At 36.6% G+C, this 26341-nt stretch overlaps 1 protein-coding gene across 1 annotated transcript in view; it reads right to left on the reverse strand.

The window, feature by feature from the left end:
* The window catches only part of VWA8 (von Willebrand factor A domain containing 8), a gene marked incomplete at its 5' end in the record, with an annotated part of 367871 nt that overhangs the window by 318996 nt on the left and 22534 nt on the right, over positions 1-26341 (reverse strand). Inside the window, 2 exons of the mRNA XM_082676017.1 lie at positions 3079-3189; positions 6226-6356. Of these exons, the coding sequence (XP_082532143.1) occupies positions 3079-3189; positions 6226-6356 (242 nt within the window). The remainder of the gene's footprint in view (positions 1-3078; positions 3190-6225; positions 6357-26341) is intronic.

The raw sequence follows: 26341 nt of genomic DNA on the forward strand, positions 1-26341 counted from the left end.
ATCAATTGGTAACTTCAAATATTTAGAATTCAGATGGTAATTATTCATTCTGATGACTCAAAATAGATGTCAAAAGGACAGATGTATTTTCCATTGGAAAGCCCCCTGGTCCCATCCAGAGCCTATTTATTCTTAATTTACTTAAAATTTCAACAAGGTTGATTAACCAAAGGAGAAACCTGTCATAAAATGTAAGTGTCAGTTACATTCCAAACAGTTTTTAGGTGCCAGAGATAAGCAAAATAGTTACATTTTAGTGGGGAAGACAGACAATCAACATGAAAACAAATAATTAGGTAAATTCAGAGAGTGATAGGTGCTCTGAAGATTACATTATGTATATGACAGCAGGGTTCATGTGGAAAGGGCATGGGCGTGATCGGTGATTATAGAATGTTATGAGAATTTATAAGCTGAATGATGAGGAGGCAGGAATGTACAGATCTGGGAGAAGGTCATTCCAAGCAGAGGAAATATCAGGTACAAAGCCTCTGAGGCTGGAAAGCACTTGGTCTATTTTTAAAAGGACAAGAAGGTCACTGTAGCTGGAGTCTAGAAAGCAAGGGAAAGAAGAAAGGAGATGAGGTTGACAAGGTTGGGTCCTGTAGAGTGTGGTGGCCTTGTTAAAGGGTCTGGATTTTATTCTGGGTGTGATGGGATTGCATGGATTTAAACAAGGAACTGATAGGATCCGATTATGAGCAAACAGTAAGGAATATTAACTGCCAAATAAGAGAGAAGAAAAAAATGTGAAAATCAGATACAATCTCATAAATAGCCTGAAGCAACTTAGAGAAAGGACTAACACGCCTATATCTCCATCACAGGCTCTGAAGGTGTCAGTGCACTACAGCATCCTAAATAGCTGATGTTTATCACAATAAGTAGGATTCACCAAGAAAACATGAAAGTATAAAATACTACCATACATTTACATAGCACTTCCAATATTTTATAAATGGTAAAATAGGTATCATCTGAAAATATGCTTTTTAGAATGGCAAGGAGAATATAATATCAGAGTTTCATCTAAATGATTTATTTTATGCTTCAAGAAATAAATCTTTAGCTAATCAATAAACTTAGTTACCTGAAATAACTCCATTTCTGAGATTTCTGAATAGGCAAAGTTTTAAGCTGTCTTTAAAATAATCAACGTACAAAAATCCCTTTCTCTTCCTTACTTTGCATTGCAACCATCATCTAGGTATAAAATCCACTCAAAAAATATGTTTTTAAATCCATGCTCGACCAGACAAAACCAGTTCTTTCATCGTCACTTAAATATATTCCTATCCCCTCTCCTCTACACAGGCTGTGGTCTCATGTTCTAATCTCTCTCCTCAGCTGCCCACTATCTCAACTCAAATCCCATCTCCTTCATTTCATCCTCATTGGGTCCCGAAAAGAAGCAAGCACTGTAAAAGTACATTTTTTCCCATTTATAATTAGAAATAAAGTGAACATTTGGCATTATGTGAATAAAATGGATTTCTTTAAATACACTTCTGTGCTTCATCCACAAAGCATTTCTTTTCTAATTGCTGGAAGTCTGAACTTCTCAGATTTTCCCACCATATGATGCTAAGTTTGCTCACCACTGTTTAAGGTAGTTATTGTCAAATCACTTTAAGTACATTTTTCCTTTTGTAATTAATTAGTCATCTATGTGACAATGTGAATATTCTGGTCTCCAAAAATTCTTTCACTCAGTGCTTCTTACAATTTCACTCTTTTAATTATAAGTAATAGTGTGTACTCCTGGGAAAGCTTCAAATTTAAAGAACTATGAATGTTCTTTCCTCACCCCACCCCAAATGCCCAGTCATACCTCCACAGAGGTCAGCTCTGTTTACTGATTCTTGTGTTTCCTTCTGGAAATTTTCAATGTATACACAAACATTTACACATTTCTTCTTTTTTTCTAAATCACAAATGGGACCATATTATATATACTGTCTTGCAACTTCATTTTTTTTTCCGTTAATATATCCTGGACTTCTTTCCTATCACCTCATATAGATTCATCTCATTTTTTTAAATGGTGACAGAGAATTCTATTTACCATTATTTATTTAATTAGTCTCCTAAATGTACATCATTATAATTTTCACTTACAGTTTTATATGATATCAAACAATGCTACAATAAACATCCTTGTATATATAACTGTACACGCTTTGTGTGAATAACATTGGAAAGAAAAATTGCTAGAAATATTACTGCTGGATACAAATATGCTTAATTTATTTTCTTTTGATAGATAATCACCAAATTTTCTTTCAAAATTGCATCAGTCTATGCTCCCGTTAACAGCAATGCTACTTCCTCATCCCTTCTTCCTCATCAACAATGGACCTTAGCAAATTATTTAATCTTTACCAATCTGATAGGTGAAGGAAAAACAGCAGCTCACTAGTGTTTTAGTTTTTATTTTTTTAACAAGAAGATCAAGCATCTTGTCACGAATTTATTGAATATTTGAAATCTTTTCTCTATGAAATGTTTAAAGCCTCTGTCCTTTTTTCTATTAGGTATTCCTAACAAAGAACAATATTTAATATTTTAAGCAATATATTTAAAGAAATGTACACCTACACCTAAGTACCCTGGTAACCTACACCTAAGTACTCTCTCCAAAAAGCTGCGGTTCCTGGAAGTATATATCTAATTTCAGTATGTTTAATAAACCTTTACAAACTTGACCTTTATATTGAGAATACATTAATAAATGTGCTAGAAAATTTCCTATATTAAAATCGCCTTAATTCTTTTTTAAAACAAAACAAATTTCTATAGGCAATTAATAGGAAGCAACTGAAAATTAAGAAATCAGCATATTGATCTTTAGCTAACATTTTAGAACCACTAATTTCAACTATGGTTTCTTATTTAGTACTAAACTAAGAAGGCGTTTCCAAGAACAGGAAAACCAAAAACCTAAATTAAATCTGTCTTGAGAGAGCACAGTACATCCATCTTTCACTATTACATGAGCTACTCTTTTTCTACTTCAAAAATCAATTTCTTAAAGACCAGGAGTAAACAGTCACGTGTTGGAGTGTGGCAGGCACTTGCCTGATCGATGTAAAAAGCCGTGCCTGCGCGGATCTCTCGACGCTGTTTGAGATCAGTTTCGGTGGTGTCTCTTGATAAGGCGATGTATTCAACCTCCCGTTTGGTCAACTCCTGAAGAGCAGAGCATGTCCCAAAATAAAAATCAAGTTCCCAACGTATGCTTTGGAGCCAGTTATCTGACGATGTCACTCTACAGAAGAGCATTTTAAATGTAATTCTAGATTAAAACCTTTTGAGCCTCAGCTTTAAGAAAAATGCAATAAATGCAGCATTAACCAAAATATGCATATATCTCTCCTCAGAGCTCTACTTTTACTGTACACAATAATTTATGACTTAATTACTTACTACTTAAGCAATAATAATCAAAATTAGATCTTATAAATCTTAATGTCTCCTGTAGAGTTCTTTTCAAATATCAAGAGTAATAATTTGGCTATTACTTGATTTTCAGACAAACGATAGTCATCGCTGTAAGTAGTGTTCATCTTCTTTTTAAAGGGTGATTTAAATTAATTTACTCCAGGAGCCAATGTTTACCAACTATATATTGATACAATATGCTAGGTATTTAACAAGTGTGAAAATAAGGTAAATATCAATAGTCAGGAGAGACACATACATAACTATTCAGGAAGGAAAGGAAGTAAGATGAGAAGGAGGAGAGGGGTAAGGGGGTTATTATTTCACACACAAAAAGTCATTTGATTTGAAGGAGAAACCATCCAGAATCCATTTCTTTTAGAATAATTAATCTATCCCTAATTAATTTTGCCATATATGTAGCAACTATGTACAAAAAGTTTCTAACATTATCCTTGGTTTTACAATGTTGAATTAAAAGCAATGACGTGCTCCAATCCAATAAGGCATACAATATGTTTTTACTAAACAGGAAGAACAAATTAATTTACTGGACGAGTATAAAGAAAAATGTTGAATGAGCATGCCATTAATGGTGAAAGGGGATATTTCCACACAATGGGATTTTTTTCTCCACCTTGTCTCCATGTGATGTTGATAAAAATACATTATTATTGTCATTTAGTTTTTTAAAATGTGCTGGGTCCCATGCACCCATAAATTTCAGTATATGTGGAAAGAAGGGAAAAGTTTTAAATAGAGAAAACATACACCATAGTGGTGAAGATGTGGTGATACCAAATGATGTTTCTCTAAATAAGAATGAATTGCCCACGAGAGCACAATTTTGAAGTTAAGTAGCAGGTTTTCTTTTAGCAGATACCTCCTTCTGACTTCGTCTTCCTGTCTTGTTTAATTGATTGTCTGAATACGATCTCCCACACTGAAAAACCCTGTCATTCACACTGGTTGACAAAGTGGTGTACGCCTCTTACTGTTAAATTGTACCACGGTAGCACCCTGAACTGCCACAATGAGGATGTTATCCTCAGTCTTGAGTTTCCTGGGACTCTTCACCAGCCAAGACAAGCACCAAGGTCTCCTCAGCTGCGGCTTCACAGAAGCGGTACCAGCAAGTTGACAAACAGCACCAGAAGCAGCAGATGGGAGAGGCGGCAGAGGTCTGTTGAGGTTTCTTTGAACTATCTACAAAACTCATTTCATATGAGTGAAATATGAAATAAACGTAACTATCAAATTATTTCTATTTAATTTCTCATTGGTTCAACAGGCTTGCCCCCAAATTTCTGCCTTTAAAGATGTCATCTACTCTGGCTCTTACTATGCATAGGATCCTATAGCTCATGACAGCAGTAGCTATTACAGAGTTTGGAAGGCAGCTTAGGCTATTAAGTTTTCTTCCATGTATTTCCACATCCTAAAGCTGCCTCAGCTCTAATTCACAATTTAAAGTTTGGTGCTTGTTGTCTTTTTAAGATACAAGCTTTGTACTTATAAACTTGAGTTGCATTTTTGAGCCAACAAGACTCCTATAATCTCCTAGCCTGGCTCATTCCACATTTCTAACAAGCTTCAAAGTCTTGTGAGAAACAAAATCAAAGTGAGATATTGTGGCCTTTGAAATGAGCTAGGCAGTGAGTGCACATCTTAAAACTAAAGAGGTTCTAGACCTGGGATTTTCGGTGGCTGACTCTGCATTCTTAGACAAGATACTTTTGCCTTGCATATTAATAAAGTGAGGATAATACTACAATGGCACGTTGTACCTCACAAACTGGTTCTAGGAACAAATAAAAATATGAAATTTATGAGCTAGAGGGAGTTAGTTTCTGATATGTCCATTCTATTTTTATCATTTCTGCCCTACATGATTTTGAAAGTACCAAGATAAATTCACCACCGAAATAGAAGAGTACGCGAAGTACATTTCAATAGCTTAGAAATCAATTATTTAATATCAAGTTACAAAGGAAACTTTAAGTAAGCTTTTTCTCTTCATCCGGAAAAGTATCTTTGGGACAGACCTACTTATCTGATAGTGTTCTTCCTTGAATCATTAGAGCAATGCCTATTAACGCTGACAAAGTAGTAGAAAACAAGTCCTGTAATTTTTTAAAATTTGTGTCGAGATTTGAATATTTCAACTTGCTTCACAACCGTACTCAGAGAACTACGAACATTTAAGGGGATAACATGTCAGAAAGGGGAAGCAATGTGAGATCTGAAGTCTAGCTCCATCATTTACGTATAAAGCTTGAGTGAGTTATTTAATTTCTCTGAACTTATTTTCTCATCTATTTAAGAAAAAAAAAAGAGTGCAAGTTAACACATAAGAGAGATTCTGTAATCCTTAGGCTCCCTTTAAAGACCACATAACATCAAAAAGTCAGAATTATTTGGCTTTTCAAAATGTGGACCGAAGATAAAAGAAGGCTTCCTGAATAGTATAAAACTACACTTTGTTTTGTAATCTCAGTGTTGCTGATTCTATCTGCTACTCATTGCCTGAATTTAGATAGATCTCTTTCCTACTGGAAGTGGAGGGTTTTCTACTTACAACAACATTTGCTAAAGCTATGAAAGGCAAATGTACATTTACTTCCCAAGTAACTTATTCCAAATGCTTTATAAACAAATCACCCTTCAACGTCAACAGTTTTAAAGCAATGACTAATCCTGGTATTTTTATAAATTCTTAATTTATTTACAAAATAGCTTATCATAGTTAAGACCCTTAGGAATCCACAAGAATTCATTGCTTACCAGGTACTGCATAGCAATAGAGCGGCGAAGAGGCCCAGGAGGTCCTATTAGAAAGACATCTTGCCCCAAAAGATCCTTCTGCATTATCCATCTTAGATGTTGAATTACTGATTGAGCCAGAGAGTCTGAAACTTTAAGGTGGAAAAAAGGTAAAATGAAATGCAAATCAGAATACTACATATAAGTCTTCAAGCAACCAATGCAGACAGTACATTAAGTTAAAATATATATATATATTATATATACATACACATATATACACACATGCACACACATGCATATATACATATACACATATATACATTCATACATACATCTGGTGAATTTTCACACTGTTTTACAATAAAACCATTATTATCTAATGTTATAACAGAACAAAGTTTATTACATCACAGAGAGCCACATAATCCCATACTTAAAAGCTTATTAAGAAACAGGAATTCTCTGGTGGTCCAGTGGTTAAAACTTGGGCTTTTACTGCTGTGGACCCAGGTTTGATCCCTGGTCGGGGAAGTAAGATCCCACAAGCCACATGGTGTGGCCAAAAAAAAAAACCTTATAAGAATGCTTGAATAATGTGTCACCAAAGGAATGAAAGTGATTTTCAAGGGTGATATGAGCAGTTAGTACCATTACTTTGTCACAATTTTAAAGCCCATCTCTTTTGTTCTAAAAAGGGGATATGACCAAATCATCCCAGACAATTAATGATTATCACAGTTTTGAAAAAATTTTTAAAGCTATAATAAGTTGGCACTGGGTTGTGAGATCTCTCAAACTTCACAGTTAGGAAGTCTAATGCCAACTCTTTTGGGAATAGAAGACTACTCCATATAATGCCCTTCTAAGTCTACTATTTTTTTTTTTTTTTTTTTTTTTTTTGCCACGTGGCATGCGGGATCTTAGTTCCCCGACCAGGGATCAAACCCATGGCCCCTGCATTGGGAGTGTGGAGTCTTAACCACTGGACCACCAGGGAAGTCCCTAACTCTACTATTAAATCACCCATCAATCCACTCATCTTCTCCCTAAACATTTTTTTAAATGTTTGTATTAATACAATTAATTTGTGTTTGCTCACTTATAAGTCACCCAGTGACCTAGCAAGTGCTTCCCTAGGTATACAAGAAAAACTCTTGCCCTTATACATTGAGACGTATAGAATACTCACAGCAGTGTGGCTCAAAATAAAACTGGAGACAGGAGATGGATAAAAAGCATGCAGTGGAATATTATATAACAACAACAAAAAAAACCAGAATGAACTACCACCACTTCCAACAATATGTTTAACTCTTAAATAAGAAAAAAATTTGTCACAAAATAAATCATACATTAATGATTAATATCACTATTTTGATAAAGCTCAATAAACTAGCAAATTGAATTCTTTACAAATACATACATATGTGATAAAACAGTGCTTGAAAAAGCAAAAATGCAAAAGTGATAAATTCAGGATACTTGGACATGGAATCAGAGAGATTCTCATGGATAACTTCAACGGTATTCGTAACATTCTACTTCTTAAATTGGGTGTGGGTACAGTGTTTCTTTTACTATTATGTTGCATTTTATACATAAACACATACAATACTGATGTTATGTATATGTGTGTATATATATGTATTGTGTAAATGTATATAAAAAACATAAAGTCTTTTGTATGTTTGAATAACCCATACTTGTTAATCTTTGTTTAATCATCCAGGAAGGTCATGAAAGAATTCAAAGATCAATCTAAGAACGCTTGCCTTGGACTAAAGCTGTGCTTCCCCTCGCCCCCTCCACCAACAGCATAATCTTGCTAGGGTGGTTCCCCCTACCCTCCCTGAAAAAAGTTAACATTAAATCATTGGAAAAAATAAAGATAAATTTCTGATTTTCTTAATCATGGTGGGAAGATCAAGGACAAGGTTTTGGGCAGACTGGTTGGTGTATCACATCACTGGGGTCACATTAAACCATTTTATAATTTCCCCAAAGCAATGCTTCTATGTCTGAAAATCAGGAGACTCATCACCCAAGTGGAGGTGCTTGGCTTCTCTCCCGTCCTCTACGAAGCCTCTACACCATCCATGGGGGCAAAAACTGGTTCTTGGAGGGGGACTTGAGAATAATTCTTAGCTATTACAATGGTCTGTTGCCCACTAAAGGGATGCTGTCCATCAACAGATATACAATATATCTGTGCATTGAAATTCCATGGAATTGGGGAGAGACAATTGGGGGAAAATGTTCTTAGGAACAATAATGAAAAACAGAATAAAAAACATTGCCCAATAATGAAAAACAGAATAAAAAACATTGCCCCAAGACCTATACCTCTGAGAATCTCTCAAGGAGCTCCACAACGCTAGGAGGCAATTCACCTGTACCTCATTCTTAACTATCAGATGTCCACTTAACTATTTTTCTTTCTTACTCCAGGCTTAAATCTTTGTCATATATGGTCTACTCTTTCTTATTTCAAGGTAAGTCCATCTGCTTGCTGTTTAAGGATGAAACAAAATAAGAGTTAAGAAGCTCTAATTTCTCCATCAGTAAAATTACGCAAAGTTCCCTATGCTGCAGATCTACCACCTCTTCTTACTTTGATATCAAATATATAATTAAAAACGAAAACACTTTGGGTTATTTTACATTTTCACAAATCTCAGTTTACTTTGGCCACAGGTCTTCTCTACACTATTCTTAAAGTTTTATGTTGCTTCTTTGTATTCACCTTTGGAAATGTGCCTGACCTTTCATTACCTGGACTTGACTATTTAAAATATGAAATTTCCAAAGTTCTATCAGGTAAAGCCAAGTTGCTCTCTTCAGCTTCCTCCACCTTTTATTATTTATAACTATTTGTAACTATTCATAATGACAGAGTCTCAGTAGAGTTCCATTCCATTTTGAATGCCTTGACCTTGGAACTCATATTTCTTTTCAAGATTTTTTTTTTTAAATCGAAGGTAGGATTTCCTAATCAAATGTAAGGTCTTCGCCTCACAAGTTGTCAGTGTTAGCAAAGTGCTGACATTTAGGAATAATTTATCTTTTTCTTAGCAAACTGAAGGAAGAATCAAAATTATAATAAAAGAGCAGTTTGTACACCAGTGTACTTTCTTAAGTGGGAGAGAAAGGCATGGAGATGGAGTTATTTAAAGCCGGATCCTGGGAATTGTGTAGAACTTTGAGTATGTTCATGGGAGTGTCTTCCACTCAGCATGATCCTCACGTGCTGAGAACCACTGGCCCTAAGGCATATCTGACAATTCGCAGCAATCCCTTCCTTTGCTCTTACCACTCAACAGTGGTTCTCAACCAGTGGCAGTACTGCCACTACTCCATGCCTGCCAGAGGCATCTGGAAATGCCTGACTCTACATTTCAATTCTACATAAGTTTCTTAATATGGATAAGCAGCTTCTGAACCCTGTGGCTTGCCTTGTAGTCTACGCTATACCCTCATAAAGACCTCTTCTTTTCCCTTCTTTTGTCTTCCCTTAATAACTCGTATGATAGTCATAATTTATTGCCTTCCTGTCATGTGCTGGGTAAAAATACGAATGATTTTTCATACTCTCATTTAGATCTCACAACAACCCTAGAAGGTAGCAGACTACCGCATATAAGGATATAGACTCAACCCAAACTGTTTAAATCCCAACTGTTTTAGTATAGCTGTTTTTTTTAGTATAGCTGTTTAGTATAGCTGTTTAGTATAGCTGTTTTTTTTAGTATAGCTGTTTACTGTGTAATCTTAATCAGTTACTTAAATTCTCTGTGCTCAGTTTCTCCATCTGTATAATGGATATGATAAATGAACTTACTTATAAGGTGGTTATGAGGATTAAATTAGGCACTTAGAACAGTGTCCAATAGTAGTATAAGCATTTGTTAAATATTCATTGTCCCCATTTTGTGAATAAAAAAATCAAAGTTCTTATGGTGGCATCATTTGTCCACAGTTAATAAGTTCATAAACCAGGATTGAGACCTAAATTGAGTCCAAAGCTTGCACTCCAGCCACCATGTCCTACTGCTCCTCTAAAATCTTTTTAACAGGCTCTATCTTCAGGTCCAAGACTTTCCCTACAAGTATGAACCTCACAGGGCTCCATCAAATTTAGTGGACTTGCTTTTATGGACACTAATTCTATTTCTTGGGCTTTGGTGATACCAGTGATACCTCCTTTTATTAAAATTTCAAATTCAATTTGTTGTTTACATTATGTTATCAGAGAACTCACTTCTCAAAAAAAATCCCATTTTCACTTATTCATATTTTAGGAGAGCGTATTTTGTCAAAGAAAACGTTTAATTTGTCAGGAAGTCACATTAAACTACTGAGAGAAAGCGTTAGGTACTACTGTGTGGTGTCTGTGGTATATTTTACATTAATGCTTGAAACTAGCTGTATTTTTAGGATGACCTCAAGAAAACATGAGTCATACTTAAAAGTGTTCCAGAAATAGAAACAAGATGTAAGACTGTACATTACAAACATCTGCAAAACAAACTGGCAAACTGCCGTGCATAACCTAATATAAACACAGCCCAGTGCACGAGAGAAATTCCCGAACTCAATGTTTCCAGGCACAAGATGCTATCTTCTTTTTTTTTTTAATTGGAGTATAATTGCTTTAAATGTTGTGTTAGTTTCTGCTGTACAATGAAGTGAATCAGCTGTATGTATACCTATATCCCCTCCCTCTTGGACCTCCCTCCAATCCCCCCCATTCCACCCAGCTAGGTTGTCACAGAGCACGGAGCTGAGCTTCCTGTGCTTTATAATGTTCACACTAGCTATCTATGTTATGCATGGTAGTGTATATACATCAATCCTGATCTCCCAGTTTGTCCCACCCTCCCCTTCCTCTGCTGTGTCCACATGTCCGTTCTCTATGTCTACGTCTCTATTCCTGCCCTGCAAATAGGTTCATCTGTACCATTTTTCTAGATTCCATATATATGCATTAATATACGATATTTGTTTTTTTCTTTCTGGCTCACTTCACTCTATATGACAGACTCTAGGTCCAACCACATCTCTACAAAACACCCAATTTCATTCCTTTTAATGGCTGAGTAATATTCCATTGTATATATGTACCACATCATCTTTACCCATTCATCTGTCGTTGGACACTCAGGTTGTTTCCATGTCCTGGCTATTGTAAATAGTGCTGCAATGAACATTGGGGTACACATGTCCTTTTGAATTACAGTTTTCTCAGGGTATATGCCCAGTAGTGGGATTGCTGGATCATACGGTAATTCTATTTTTAGTTTTTTAAGGAACCTCCATACAGCTCTCCACAGTGGCTGTGTCAATTTACATTCCCACCAACAGTGCAAGAGGGTCCCCTTTTCTCCATACCCTCTCCAGTATTAATTGTTTATAGATTTTTTGATGATGGCCATTCTGACAGGTGTGAGGTGATACCTCATTGTGGTTTTGATGCTACCTTTCAAGAGTCCACGTAATGATAAACCGATGTCAGAGTAATACCAGAGAGCTTGAGCCTATATTCTAGGATTTCCTTCTCTTTGTAAAAATAAAATATCGGGTTCAAGTTTGATCCTATATTCTAGGATTTCCTTCTCTTTGTAAAAATAAAATATCAGGTTCAAGTTAGGCGAAATTCCTTATTCAATTCCTAGCCAATACTTGTTTCAAAAAAATACGTACTATTTTTTTGGCCAGGCATATTCAAGGGCTTTAAAATAATTATATTAAAGGAACATAAATTATAGTGTTCTCCCTCCACAGACTCAAATTTGTCATATATGTAAAGATTAAAATTTCAGAAAATTATGCAGAGCTCAAATTCAGCTTTAATAAATTCTTCAAAAAGGAGTGACGGGGTGCAGAGTCAAGATGGCGTACTAGGAGGAGGCGGAATTTGCATCTCTTCACAACTAGGGCACCTATCAGGCACTGGTGGGGGACCATGGACACCTAAGGGGACAGGAGGAAGCCCCCAGCAACCGGGTATGACATGGGGCATGGGGGGAGTGAAGGGGGAGAAGTGGAGGCTGGACAGGACTGGCATCCCTGAGGGGCAGCTGCAGGAGGGGAAGGGATCCAATGCCCGAAGGGGGAAATTGGGGAACCACTGGGAGGGCAGAGGATCAAAAGGGACCGTGGCCAGGTTTCCTCTGCCCACGTAGACCCCCAGGAACCTGCTGAGATCCCAGGCCTGATCCTCTGCCCAGCTAGGCCCCCTCCAGCCACGTGGGTTCTGAGGGAGTGGGAGGGAGGGAAGGGGGAGGAAAAGTAAAGTCTAGACCTCTGGGACTGGCACCCCTGAAGGGTGGCTGGGGAAGGGGAGAAGTTCTTACACCCAGCTGGACTCACCCACAGATGGGGGTCCAGCAGCAACAGGGGAGACCCTGGGGGAGAAAGTGGGGGACAGACGTGAAGGAATGGAAGGGAAGGGGGCCAGCGCTTTCCCTGTCTACTTAGGTACTGGGGAGCCTGTTGGGCTCATAGGCCTGATCCTCTGCCCTCAGAGCCTCCCTCCTGCCACGCAGAGCCCAAGCCCCGCCCCTACACCCCCCCAGGGCCCCACCTCTACACTCAGAGACCCCCTCTGAGACCCCCTCCAAGGCACTGGGCCTAAGTCCCACCCACACACACTCACCCAGAGCCTTACCTCCAAACTCCAGAACTCCACACTCCAGAGTTGCCCCATTCAACTTGCTGCCTCTCCCCTTCCCCGCAGGTCCTAAGCTGAGGCCCCGCCCCACGCTAGAACGTCACCCCCGCCTAGGCCCCGCCCGTCACCCCACCCCACCCCACCCCCACCCCCCACCCCCCACCCCCGCCTAGGCCCCGCCCATGCCCTGCCCTATGCTCAAAAGGCACCCGCCTAGATCCCACCCCACCTTAAACCCCATCCCTCCCTTAGTTCCACCCCTGCCTAAGTTCTGCCCCCATAGCAAGACTTTTTTTTTTTCCTCTTTTAGATTCGGTTTCTCTTTTACCTTGTTGATTCATTGTTGTGGATTCTTTTATATTTTTATTTTTCCTAATAAATCTTTTATTTTTCTAATCTTATGTTATTCTTTATACTTTCTTATTGTTCTCTCCTTTTGCTTATTCCCCCCATCCCTTTTTTTCTCTCTTTTTTATGTTATGGTTTTATTTTACCTTTTTGCAGTTGTTTCAATTATATTTCATTTTTCCTAATATATTTTTTATCTTTCTAACTTTATTTAGTTTTTTATTCTTGATATTGTACTGCTCCTTTTTTTCTTTCTTTGTTTCTCTTTTTCTTTTTTTTTTTTTTTTTTACCATGCCACAAAGTTTGCAGGATCTTGGTTCCCTGCGGGAGGTCAGCTCCAAGCTACTGTGGTGGGAGTTCTGAGTCCAAACCCCTGGACTACCAGAGAACCTCAGACCCCAGGGTATATTAATTGGAGGGAGGGCTCCCAGAGGTTCTCAGCACCAAGACATGGCTCTATCCAACTGCCTGCAAACTCCACTGCTAGACGTCTCAGGGCAAACAACCAGTAGAACAGGGATACAGAACCACCCACCAAAAAAAAAAAAAAAAAAAAGAAACGACAAAAAAATATGTTAAAAACCTACAAGACGAAATAAATGAAGCCAAAATAGGCAATCTACCTGAAAAAGAATTCAGAGTAATGATAGTAAAACTGATCCAAAATCTACGAAACAAAATGAGGAAATACAAGAAACATTTAACAAGGATCTAGAAAACTAAAAAGCAAACAAACAGTGATGAACAACACAATTACTGAACACTGAACAATTACGCAATTACTCTAGTAGGAATCAATAGCAGAATAACTGAGTCAGAAGAACGGATAAGTGAGCTGGAAGATAAAATGGTGAAAATAACCACCAGGGAGCAGAATAAAGAAAAAAGAATGAGAAGAATTGAGGACAGTCTCAGAGACCTCTGGGACAACATGAAACGCAACAACATGTGAATTATAGGGGTCCCAGAAGAAGAAGAGAAAAAGAAAGGATCTGAGGGCTTCCCGGGTGGCGCGGTGGTTGAGAGTCTGCCTGCCGATGCAGAGGGCATGGGTTCGTGCCCTGGTCCGGGAAGATCCCACATGCTGCGGAGCAGCTGGGCCCGTGAGCCATGGCCAGTGAGCCTGCGCGTCCAGAGCCTGTGCTCTGCAACAGGAGAGGCCACACAGTGAGAGGCCCGCGTACCGCAAAAAAAAAAAAAAGGATCTGAGAAAATATTTAAGAGATTATACTCCTAAACTTCCCTAACATGGGAAAGGAAATAGTCAATCAAGTCCAGAAAGTACAGAGAGTACCATACAGGATAAACCCAAAGAGAAACATGCCAAGACACATATTAATCAAACTATCAAAAATTAAATACAAAAAAGAAACATTAAAAGCAGCAAGGGAAAAGCACCAAATAACATACATGGGAATCCCCATAAGGTTAACAGCTGATTTTTCAGCAGAAACACTGCAAGCCAGAAGGGAGTGGCAGGACATATTTAAAGTGATGAAAGGGAAAAACCTACAACCAAGATTACTCTACCCAGCAAAAAATCTCATTCAGATTCGATGGAGAAATTAAAACCTTTACAGACCAGCAAAAGCTAAGAGAATTCAGCACCACAAAAACAGCTTTACAACAAACGCTAAGGGAACTTCTCTAGGCAGGAAACACAAGAGAAAAGACCTAAAATAACAAATCCAAAACAATTAAGAAAATGGTAATAGGAACATACATATCGATAACTACCTTAAATGTAAATTGATTAAATGCTCCAACCAAAAGACACAGAATGGCTGAATGGATACAAAAACAAAACCTGTATATATGTTGTCTACAAGAGACCCGCTTCAGACCTAGGGACACATACAGACTGAAAGTGAGGGGATGGAAAAAAGATATTCCATACAAATGGAAATCAAAAGAAACCTGGAGTAGCAATTCTCATATCAGACAAAATAGACTTTAAAATAAAGACTATTATAAGAGACAGAAAGGACACTACATAGTGATCAAGTGACCAATCCAAGAAAAAGATATAACAATTGTAAATATTTATACACCCAACATAGGAGCACCTCAATACATAAGGCAAATACTAACAGCCATAAAAGAGGAAATCGACAGTAACACAATCATGGTAGGAGACTTTAACACCCCAATTTCACCAATGGACAGATCATCCAAAATAAAAATAAATAAGGAAACACAAGCTTTAAATGACACATTAAACAAGATGGACTTAATTGATACTTATAGGACATTCCATCCAAAACCAACAGAATACACTTTCTTCTCAAGTGCTCATGGAACATTCTCCAGGATAGACCATATTGTGGGTCACAAATCAAGCCTGGTAAATTTAAGAAAATTGAAATTGTATCAAGTATCTTTTCCGACCACAATGCTATGAGACTAGACATCAATTACAGGAATAAAACTGTAAAAAGTACAAACACATGGAGGCTAAACAATACACTACTAATTAACCAAGCGATCACTGAAGATATCAGAGAGGAAATCAAAAAATACCTAGAAACAAATGACAATGAAAACATGATGACCCAAAACTTATGGGACGCAGAAGAAGCAGTTCTAAGAGGGAAGTTTACAGCAATAGCATCCTACCTCAAGAAACAAGAAAAATCTCAAATAAACAACCTAACCTTACACCTAAAGAAATTAGAGAAAGAACAAAAAAAACCCAAAGTTAGCAGAAGGAAAGAAATCATAAAGATCAGATCAGAAATAAATGAAAACAAAAGGAAGGAAATGATAGCAAAGATCAATAAAACTAAAAGCTGGTTCTTTGAGAAGATAAACAAAATTGATAAACCATTAGCCAGACTCATCAAGAAAAAAAGGGAGAAGACTCAAATCAAAACGACAGAATTAGAAATGAAAACGAAGTAAAAACTGACACAGCAGAAATACAAAGGATCATGAGAGATTACTACAAGCAACTATATGCCAATAAAATGGACAATATGGAAGAAATGGACAAATTCTTAGAAATGTACAAACTTCCAAGTCTGAACCGGGAAGAAAGAGACAATATAAACAGACCAATCACAAGCACTGGAATTGAGACTGTGATTTAAAATCTTCCAAAAAACAAAAGCCCAGGACCAGATGGCTTCACAGCCGAATCTATCAAACATTTAGAGAAGAGCTAATACCTATCCTACTCAAACTCTTCCAAAATATAGCAGAGGGAGGAACACTCCCAAACTCATTCTACGAGGCAACCATCACCCTGATTCCAAAACCAGACAAAGATGTCACAAAAAAAAGAAAACTACAAGCCAATACCTCTGATGAACATAGAAGTAAAAATCCTCAACAAAATACTAGCAAACAGAATCCAACAGCACATTAAAGGGATCATACACCATGATCAGGTGGGGTTTATTCCAGGAATGCAAGGATTCTTCAATATATGCAAATCAATCAATGTGATACACCATATTAACAAATTGAAGGATAAAAACCATATGATAATCTCAACACATGCAGAAAAAGCTTTTGACAAAATTCAACACCCATTTATGATAAAAACGCTCCAGAAAGTAGGCATACAGGGAACCTAACTCAACATAATAAAGGCCATATATGACAAACCCACAGCCAACATCGTCCTCAATGGTGAAAAACTGAAACCATTTCGTCTAAGATCAGGAACAAGACAAGGTTGCCCACTCTCACCACTATTTTTCAACATAGTTTTGGAAGTTTTAGCCACAGCAATCAGAGAAGAAAAGGAAATAAAAGGAATCCAAACCAGAATAGAAGAAGTAAAACTGTCACTGTTTGCAGATGATGTGATACTATACATAGAGAATCATAAAGATACTACCAGAAAACTACTAGAGCTAATCAATGAATTTGGTAAAGTAGCAGGACAAAAAATTAATGCACAAATGATGAAAATCTGAAAGAGAATTTAAGGAAACATTCCCATTTACCATTGCAACAAAAAGAATAAAATACCTAAGAATAAACCTACCTAATGAGACAAAAGACCTGTATGCAGAAAACTGTAAGACACTGATGAAAGAATTTAAAGATGATACAAACAGATGGAGAGATATACCATGTTCTTGGATTGGAAGAATCAACACTGTGAAAATGACCATACTACCCAAAGCAATCTACAGATTCAATGCAATCCCTATCAAACTACCAATGGCACTTTTCACAGAACTAGAACAAAAAATTTCACAATTTGTATGGAAACACAAAAGACCCCGAATAGCCAAAGCAATCTTGAGAAAGAAAAACGGGGCTGGAGGAATCAGGCTCCCAGACTTCAGACTATACTACAAAGCTAGAGTAATCAAGACAGTATGGTACTGCCACAAGAAACAGAAATAGAGGTCAATGGAACAGGATAGGAAGCCCAGAGATAAACCCACGCACATATGGTCACCTTATCTTTGACAAAGGAGGCAAGAATATACAATGGAGAAAAGACAGCCTCTTCAATAAGTGCTGCTTGGAAAACTGGACAGCTACATATAAAAGAATGAAATTAGAACACTCCCTAACACCATACACAAAAATAAACTCAAAATGGATTAAAGACCTAAATGTAAGGCCAGAAACTATCAAACTCTTAGAGGAAAACATAGGCAGAACACTCTATGACATAAATCACAGCAAGATCCTTTTTGACCCACCTCCCAGAGAAATGGAAATAAAAACAAAAATAAACAAATGGGACCTAATGAAACTTCAAAGCTTTTGCACAGCAAAGGAAACCATAAACAAGACCAAAAGACAACCCTCAGAATGGGAGAAAATATTTGCAAATGAAGCAACTGACAAAGGATTAATCTCCAAAATATACAAGCAGCTCATGCAGCTCAGTATCAAAAAACAAACAACCCAATCCAAAATGGGCAGAAGACTAAATAGACATCTCTCCAAAGAAGATATACAGACTGCCAACAAACACATGAAAAGATGCTCAACATCACTAATCGTTAGAAAAATGCAATTCAAAACTACAATGAAGTATCATCTCACACTGGTCAGAATGGCCATCATCAAAAAATGTTGAAACAATAAATGCCAGAGAGGGTGTAGAGAAAGGGGAATCATCTTGGTGGGAATGTAAATTGATACAGTCAGTATGGAGAACAGTATGGATGTTCCTTAAAAAACTAAAAATAGAACTACCATATGACCCAGCAATCCCACTACTGGGCATATAACCTGAGAAAACCATAACTCAAAACAAGTCATGTGCCACAGTGTTCATTGCAGCACTATTTACAATAGCCAGGACATGGAAGCAACCTAAGTGTCCATCGACAGATGAACGGAAAAAGAAGATGTGGCACATATATACAATGGAATATTACTCAGCCAATAAAGAAACGAAATTGAGTTATTTGTAGTGACATGGATGGACCTAGAATCTGTCATACAGAGTGAAGTGCGTCAGAAAGAGAAAAACAAATACCATATGCTAACATATATATGGAATCTAAAAAAACAACAACAAAAAATGGTTCTGAAGAACCTAGGGGCAGGACAGGAATAAAGACACAGACATAGAGAATGGACCTGAGGACACGGGGAGGGGGAAGGGTAAGCTGGGATGAAGTGAGAGAGTAACATTGACATATATACACTACCAAATGTAAAACAGATAGCTAGTGGGAAGCAGCTGCATAGCACCGGGAGATCAGCTCGGTGCTTTGTGACTACCTAGAGGTGTGGAATAAGGAGGGTGGGAGGGAGACCCAAGAGGGCGTGATATGGGGATATATATATGCATATAGCTGATTTACTTTGATATATAGCAAAAACTAACACAATATTGTAAAGCAATTATACTCTAATAAAGACGTTAAAATAAATAAATATAAACTAGTGATGTTTTCTTAGTATCCCAAGGGGCAACATAATACAATGGAAAGAAAAAGCCTCTGAAGCCAAACAGACCTAGTTGTGATTTCTCATCCTGTCCTTTATCAGTGTCCTTGGACAAGTATTCTGAATCTCCCGGGCCTAAGTTTTCTTATTTTCAAGAGAGCAGTAATAATACTTACTGAGTACAGTTATTGGGAGGATTATAGGTAAAGCACCTTGTCCAGTCCCTCAGATAGTGAGAACTAGGTGTGGAAGGATATTAAAAGCCCATCCTCACCTGCACCGTCCTCTACCTGGTGTGCACCCTGGACAGCAGGCTGCAAGGTATGGATTCAGTGGTCATGAATGAGCTTCTGGGTTTACTCAAATTACCTCCTGCACCTAGAGACCACCCGGAAAAAATAAGGGAGAAAGGAACCTACCTAACTAGTACAGCCTGTGTGAGGTGCTTTCCCAAGACATTACATTTTATTCACCAGAGTCATCCTATAAGATTGCTCAGAAGAATGTGAACCCAGGCTCATCACACTCCCTGCATGCATTACCATCTCAAGAGAGATTTCAAAAGAATCACAACTAATCTCACTGCAAGTGCACGCTCATTTACTAAACTGACCTATCTACCGTGTATCACTCTCTACTAGGATATAATAGACATCAAGGGGAAAAACAGGGGAGCAAGGGGCATAATACAATATGTTTAGAATCAAAGTCCTCATTATTTACCACATGCGCTAACTGAACTAAGAAATTAAATCATTCACACAGTTACATTTATTCAGGATCTTCTATATGCTTAGCGCCAAGAACACGAAGATAAGTACAATAAGATCCTTTGAAGGTGTCAAAGGAAAAAAATGCATATATATAAAGCCTTAGCTTATATAAGCCACTCATCTATAAAGTGGGCTGATGGGACTGATCTAATACCGATAGCTGTAATCAAAATTAAATGAGAAGTATAACAATGGCCAGTATAGTACTGAGCATAGAAAAGGTATTCAGTTTTCCTTAAAATTGGAAAAATACTTCAATATACATTAAATAAATCAGAGCATATACATATACATTAAGTATCAAGCTATACATTTTTTGTGTAGAGGTGTTAGAATAAGAGTATTTATGCAAATTTTCTTGTATTTGCATAAGGAAACACAGGAAGAGGAGGAAATACTTCCCAATTCATTCTATGAGATCGGTGTTACCCGAATACCAAAATATGACAAAGACATCATTCAGTCCACCACAGTTATGGACTGAATGTTTGTGTTCCTCCAAAATTCATATGTTGAAATCCTAACTGCCAATATGATAGTATTCGCAGGTGGGGTCTTTGGGAGGCCATTAGGACATGAAGATAAAAGCTAGACAAAAATAGAACACATGTTGTATTATTACATTTACATAAAATTCTAGAAAATCCAAATAAATCTACAAAGTAGATCAGTGATTCCCAAAAAAGGGAGGAACCAGGGGGCATTATAAAAGGGCACAAGTAAACTTTTCAGAGTGATGAGTTTGATTATTATCTTGATTTTAGTGATGTTTCATGGTTACATACATATGTCAAAATTTATGGAGTCGTACATTAAATATGTACAATTTGTTGTATGTAAATTACACTTAGTAACACTATTTTTTAAAAGATTAGAATTAAAATGTTAACAGTGCTTATAATTAGGCTTACAAATGATTTGCATTTTATCCTTTGTTTCAGTGTTTCCCAAGTTTTTGTATTGATGTTTTGTTTTTGGGATAGGAACAGTTATATTTCTTTTGAAAAACCATATTGCAAAGTAATCATAGCCATACTGGAAGTAGAAAATAATTGTGATACACAGAGAAAGTAGCAATTTGATGGGTGACATATATTAGAATATTTTGACTAATCAATAGATCACAATTTAATACCCCAAATTCAATTTGCAATTCAGCCTCTTAAAATGCTTATCCATAAACTATTGCTAAATTGTGATAATTTACAAAAGACAACTTTGTTGATCTTAATGTAGCTAGTCATATTCATGACAAAACAACAATAATCAAAAACATAAAATGAGATCAAGGAATGACCTTCAGTTATGAACACATCTCAGAAGAAGCAAGAATTTTTAGATCCTGTCAAATTCTTTAAACACAAAGCATTAACTTTTTATTTGTATGAGTCAGTTCACAGAAAAAGCAGTTATAATGGATGTATTCTCTAATTTAATAAAGTTTCACTTTAAACATGGGAGTTTAATAGCTTTTTAAAGTTACAGTCTAATATATACTTACTATAACAAAGAAAAAAATCCGAAAAATTAAATGATCCCTTTCATTTCCAACCCCACTCCTAACCCAATGCCCCAGAAAGAAGTCAAAGAGCCTGGAGCTCGGCCTTCCACACTTTTCTCTGTGTACAGGGAGACATATAATACACCTGCAAAGGGTGTTCCAAGTTTGTTTGTTTTTTAAAACAAAAACAAAAATTGTATCATACTTTATATACTACTCTGCAGTCTTCCATTTTTGCTTAACAAATCATATGGACACCCTCTAGGTCCACAGATATAAATCTAATTTATTCTTTTTTAACAGCTGCAGAAGTTTCCATAATATATCTGTAAAACAATTTATTCAACTATTCCTCTACTGACACACTCAGATTGCTTCTAGTTTTTGTCACTATCAAAAACAACAAAATGCTTCAATATATATTGTGTACAAATATCTTTTTTATGTGCTGATTTTTCCCTTAATGGACAGAACCTAATAAAGAAACTGCTACATCCAGAAGGTATTTTATTTTAATAGCTATTACTATATTACTTTCCAAAGAAGTCAAATGAACTCACACTTCCACAGCAATGTACGAAATGCCATTTCCCTGCGACCTTGTAGGTACTGGACATTATAATACCTTTTAATTTTGGCCCAGATGATGTATGAATACTGCTATCTTATTGTATAATTTGCATCTTTCTAACCACTAAGCAGGGTTAGAACATATGTACATATGCACATATTGGCCATCTGGATTTCCTGTCCTGTGGTATGCCTATTTAAACCCTTTGCCTATTTTCTACTGGATCATATGATGTTTCTCATCAATTTATATGCTATATTTGTATATAAAGGGTATTAAACCTCTGCCTATCATATATGTTATACATGCATTGAAAATGTGATTTTTAAGTTAGGGGTTTAGTACTTGAATTCATTTAAACAATGTCATTAATGGTGGTTAAATTGCCGGGTAAATACAAAGAAGCCTACTACCTAGCTCAAAAAATGTACATATGCAATGAAAGTTGCAGAAAGCAACAACAGTCATTAAATAGAAAATAAAAAGCAATAAAACACATCAATAAACTTTAAGTCATCTTCAGTATGGTACTTGGGAGAAAGAAAATTAAAGAAAAACTAGGCACTGAATAAACACTGCTATAGAGACCCCAGAGGAAACTTCAGGGCATGTTCAGGAGCTTTAAAAGTTGGTGGGACTCTTCCTTTTGAGGACTCCATGCTTAAAAATATATCTAAAGGAATCTCAAATGAAATCCTTTTCCAAAGTAAATTCTCATGTAATGAGAGGCAATTAGGACACTAGTAAAATTAAGGCAAGTCTTAAGGATTGGAGGCTTTGCTTCTCAGATTGTTTTTCAAGCACTGACGATTAAGTAAGGGAATCTGAGGTAACACCTCCCTGGAGGCCTTTTGTGTAACCTCTGTCACTAATTTATTAAAACTGACAAGTAGCTGCAATGATTGTTCCACATTATCTACCCTGACACAAAAATGACATAGCTTTTCCATGCTATTCTGTCATTTATAACATTGATGAATTTCTCAAACCTCTTAAAATCATTTACAAACTAAAGACAAAGGTTCTTTCCCCCCTAAAAAAACTCTCATCCGTTAATTATGCCCAAACTCGCCATTTTAAGAGCACAATGCTGTAATTCTTGCAGTAAATCTTTATGGGCCCTAAGAGTTCAGTGTGTCCAGTAAACCTTAAATGACCTCACATATAATTGGTTCACTGACTGCAACAAGAAGATTATGTAAGGAAGCAGAAATATAATTCTGAGGTCAGGTTTAAAGTCATCTCTTGAAAACTTGCTACCTTGAGCACCACTTCATAAGTCAAACCTTGGAAGAAATACCAGCTTTGATACAATATCGTTTAACTTCAAGCACAAAAACATGAAGGAACCCCTTTTCAATAGCTGCCAATTTCAACTAAGCCTTGAGGTTTGGTTTTCATACAAAAAGGCAAAAAAGCTTCAATTATCCACTTCAACACTTGCAGGTAAGAGACTAGGGACTAAGATGATAAGTGGAAGTTATAATGGTCAAGGCAGGAGGTAACAAGACCTAGATAATAAAAAAACTAAAGAACAGTCCAACTCTTATGTCTATTATATGCCAGGCACTGGGCTAGATACTGGAGCTAAAAAGATGTCCTGCTGTGCCCAATGCTGTGAAGACAGAAACAGTTCAAATGAGAAGCTGACAACTGACTACAAAATATAAGCATTCATTATCTCAATCAAATGGTCAGTGAATTAAATTTTACTTTGATGAGATAATACTGCTTTTGTGTGGCTTTTAGTTGAATTTTAGACTTCCACTTAAGAATACCTCCAGTCTATAGCTTCTGCCAGTTAGCAGGATTTCTACCATTCCATTAAATAGACGCTTAATATGAATATCAGGGACCATAGTTCAACATTGTGACTTTTATTTCTTCATTACTAAAATACAATAGTGATTTTCAATGCTCTAAATAATAACTTTAATTTAAGATAGAGATAAAATAAAACTGCCATGCTTCAACTATTTCAATATTTTTCAGTAATCCTTCACACTTTTAAATTCCAAAAGAGTTTTCCAACATCGCAGGACTTATTCTAAAGAAAGCCGCCAGAGACACTGTGGCAGACTATAAAAGAAAAATCAAACAGAAGTCAGGAAATCTGGGTTTTGCTACTAATTAATTAGTCTTCTGACCTCTTTCTTGTGATCCTACTTTCCCGGCTATAAAATGAGTTCCAGAGAGGATAATAATTGCTAAAGTTCCTTTCCTTAACAAAAGTCTATCATTTTATGTTTCATTTCAAAATATTAAATATCCAAGAGGCAAAAAGCTAAAATGAAGCATAAATACAGGAAGGAAAGTAATAGGGTATCAAACTTCAACAAAACATCATTTCCAAAATATTTTAACATATTTTAAAAAATAACTCTTAGGGAGAAAAAATCCACCAAAGTTCTCTCATGGCCAAAACCCATAATCCCTAATCAGTCATGTAATAGCAAGAATGAAGCCAAAGAACTGTAATTTTCCCAATCTGGTAACAGTCCCTGAGAGAGGGAGAAAACGTTCAAAGAACTGTATTTGAACATAATACAGTAAACAGATGCATAAAAACATATTATATTACGCAATACAATATATCTGTCTAATCAATGTGTAGCAACCAACACGTAAAACTTATGTGAATATGTGAGATTTTGGTTGAATTAGCTTGGCCACTTTTCCTATTTCAAGTTAACAAACGCCCAACAGTCTTTTTCTTACAAATGGCACAGTTGCTCGTAAGAAAGACTAGCAGAGGCAATATAACAATTTACTGTTGGGTAAAACATATGCTATCATCCTCTTGATATATGGTAGGAACAATGATGAATGGATAGCAGGCACAAACCATCCAACTGATTTCAGTATAAACTCTCTTCTGATATATTTCAAAGGGTAGGCTACTAATAACGAAACACAAAAGAAAACTTTTGATTACATAAGAGATGCATGCAAACAATAATAAAAATTGAAAGTATGTAAACCAGAAAATGTTGAGGGCTTTTCTTTGTTTTTCTGGGGGGTTTTCGTGACAATTTATGGGAGTTTTGCTATATTTAGGAACAGATACCTTTTACACTCTGGGACTTGGTCTGAGCCAGCCACTGTATTGTCCCTCAGTCATTTGCAAAGTATGAGAGTACATTCATTCAAAGCACATGCTTGTAAGTTTTTAAATTGATATTATTGCTAGGATCCCTTGAATTCTTGAAACTAGTACAGACAGTCTTGTTAATTCTCTCACTGAATAAGAAGATCCTCAAAATGAGTAAGTATCTGTGATTATGACAAAGTACTTCAGCAGACCCCAGACAAGAGACTATGGCATCTTAGCTGTTAAAAGAAGGGATGGGTAGTGCTATCCCTTGTTGATAGCTATCAGGCAATGACCATGCTTCAGGTCTAGGTGAGACTGAAAAGGCCAACATTCTTTCCACACTGTAAACGTGTTAAGTTTGATCTTCTTAAACTGAAGTATTTGAAGAGCCTACCAACATTGGTGATCTGCAAACAACCTAACTGAGAGCAAATTCAAAATTAAATCTAGCTGAAATATATTCCAGATTCATTTTTTAGGGATAAGACTGACTGAAGATGACTGTTTTTAGCATATCTCTTAAGCAGAATCACAGCAGCCTTTAGTAATCCCCGTACTCAATAGTGTCACAGGCATGCGATAATGGAAGATGAAAAGGAACAAGAATCAGGAGACTGGGGAAATGGTTGTATCTGGAACTCATATGTATTCAGCACTTTGTGCCAGGCACTATCGTATATATTTCACATATGCTATTTGATTTAATCCTTACAATGTATCAGTGAGGTTAAAATGATCATCCCCATATAGTCAAGGAGACTCAGAACAGTTATATGACTACGGAAATTGACACATCTGAAAAGAAAGAAGGAAGGAGGGAAGGAGAGAAGGGAAGAAGGGAGGAAGAGAGAGAGAGAGAGGAAGGAAGGAAGAAAGGAAGGGAGGGAGGGAGGAAGGGAGGGAGGAAGAGAGGGAGAAAGAAAGGGAGGGAGGGAGGAAGGAAGGAAGGAAATTCATACATCTAGAAAGTAGTACAGTCAAAATTTTAAACATAATTTCCCCCCACCAAGTAGTTGTTTCCCTACAGAACTCAAACTATACAGCACTTTTCTTATTGTCTATCAAGAGCAGATATTATTCTTCACATCTGAAGTTTATTATAAAAATTAGCTACATTCATAATGAGAAAAGACCCAGAAATCAGGAAAAATGAGTGGTTTTTTTTTTCAATTATCACGTACCTATGACATGTAAGATGTTATAGATCTATTTTGTTAATTTTTCTCTAGACAAGTATAACAACTTGTTAAAGAATTAAGCCAATAGTCTCACCCCTAGAAAAGAAAACCTGTCTATTAAAATAAT

Source organism: Grampus griseus (genome assembly GCF_964374135.1).
Source record: "Grampus griseus genome assembly, chromosome: 18".
Classification (NCBI taxonomy): Eukaryota; Metazoa; Chordata; class Mammalia; order Artiodactyla; family Delphinidae; genus Grampus; species Grampus griseus.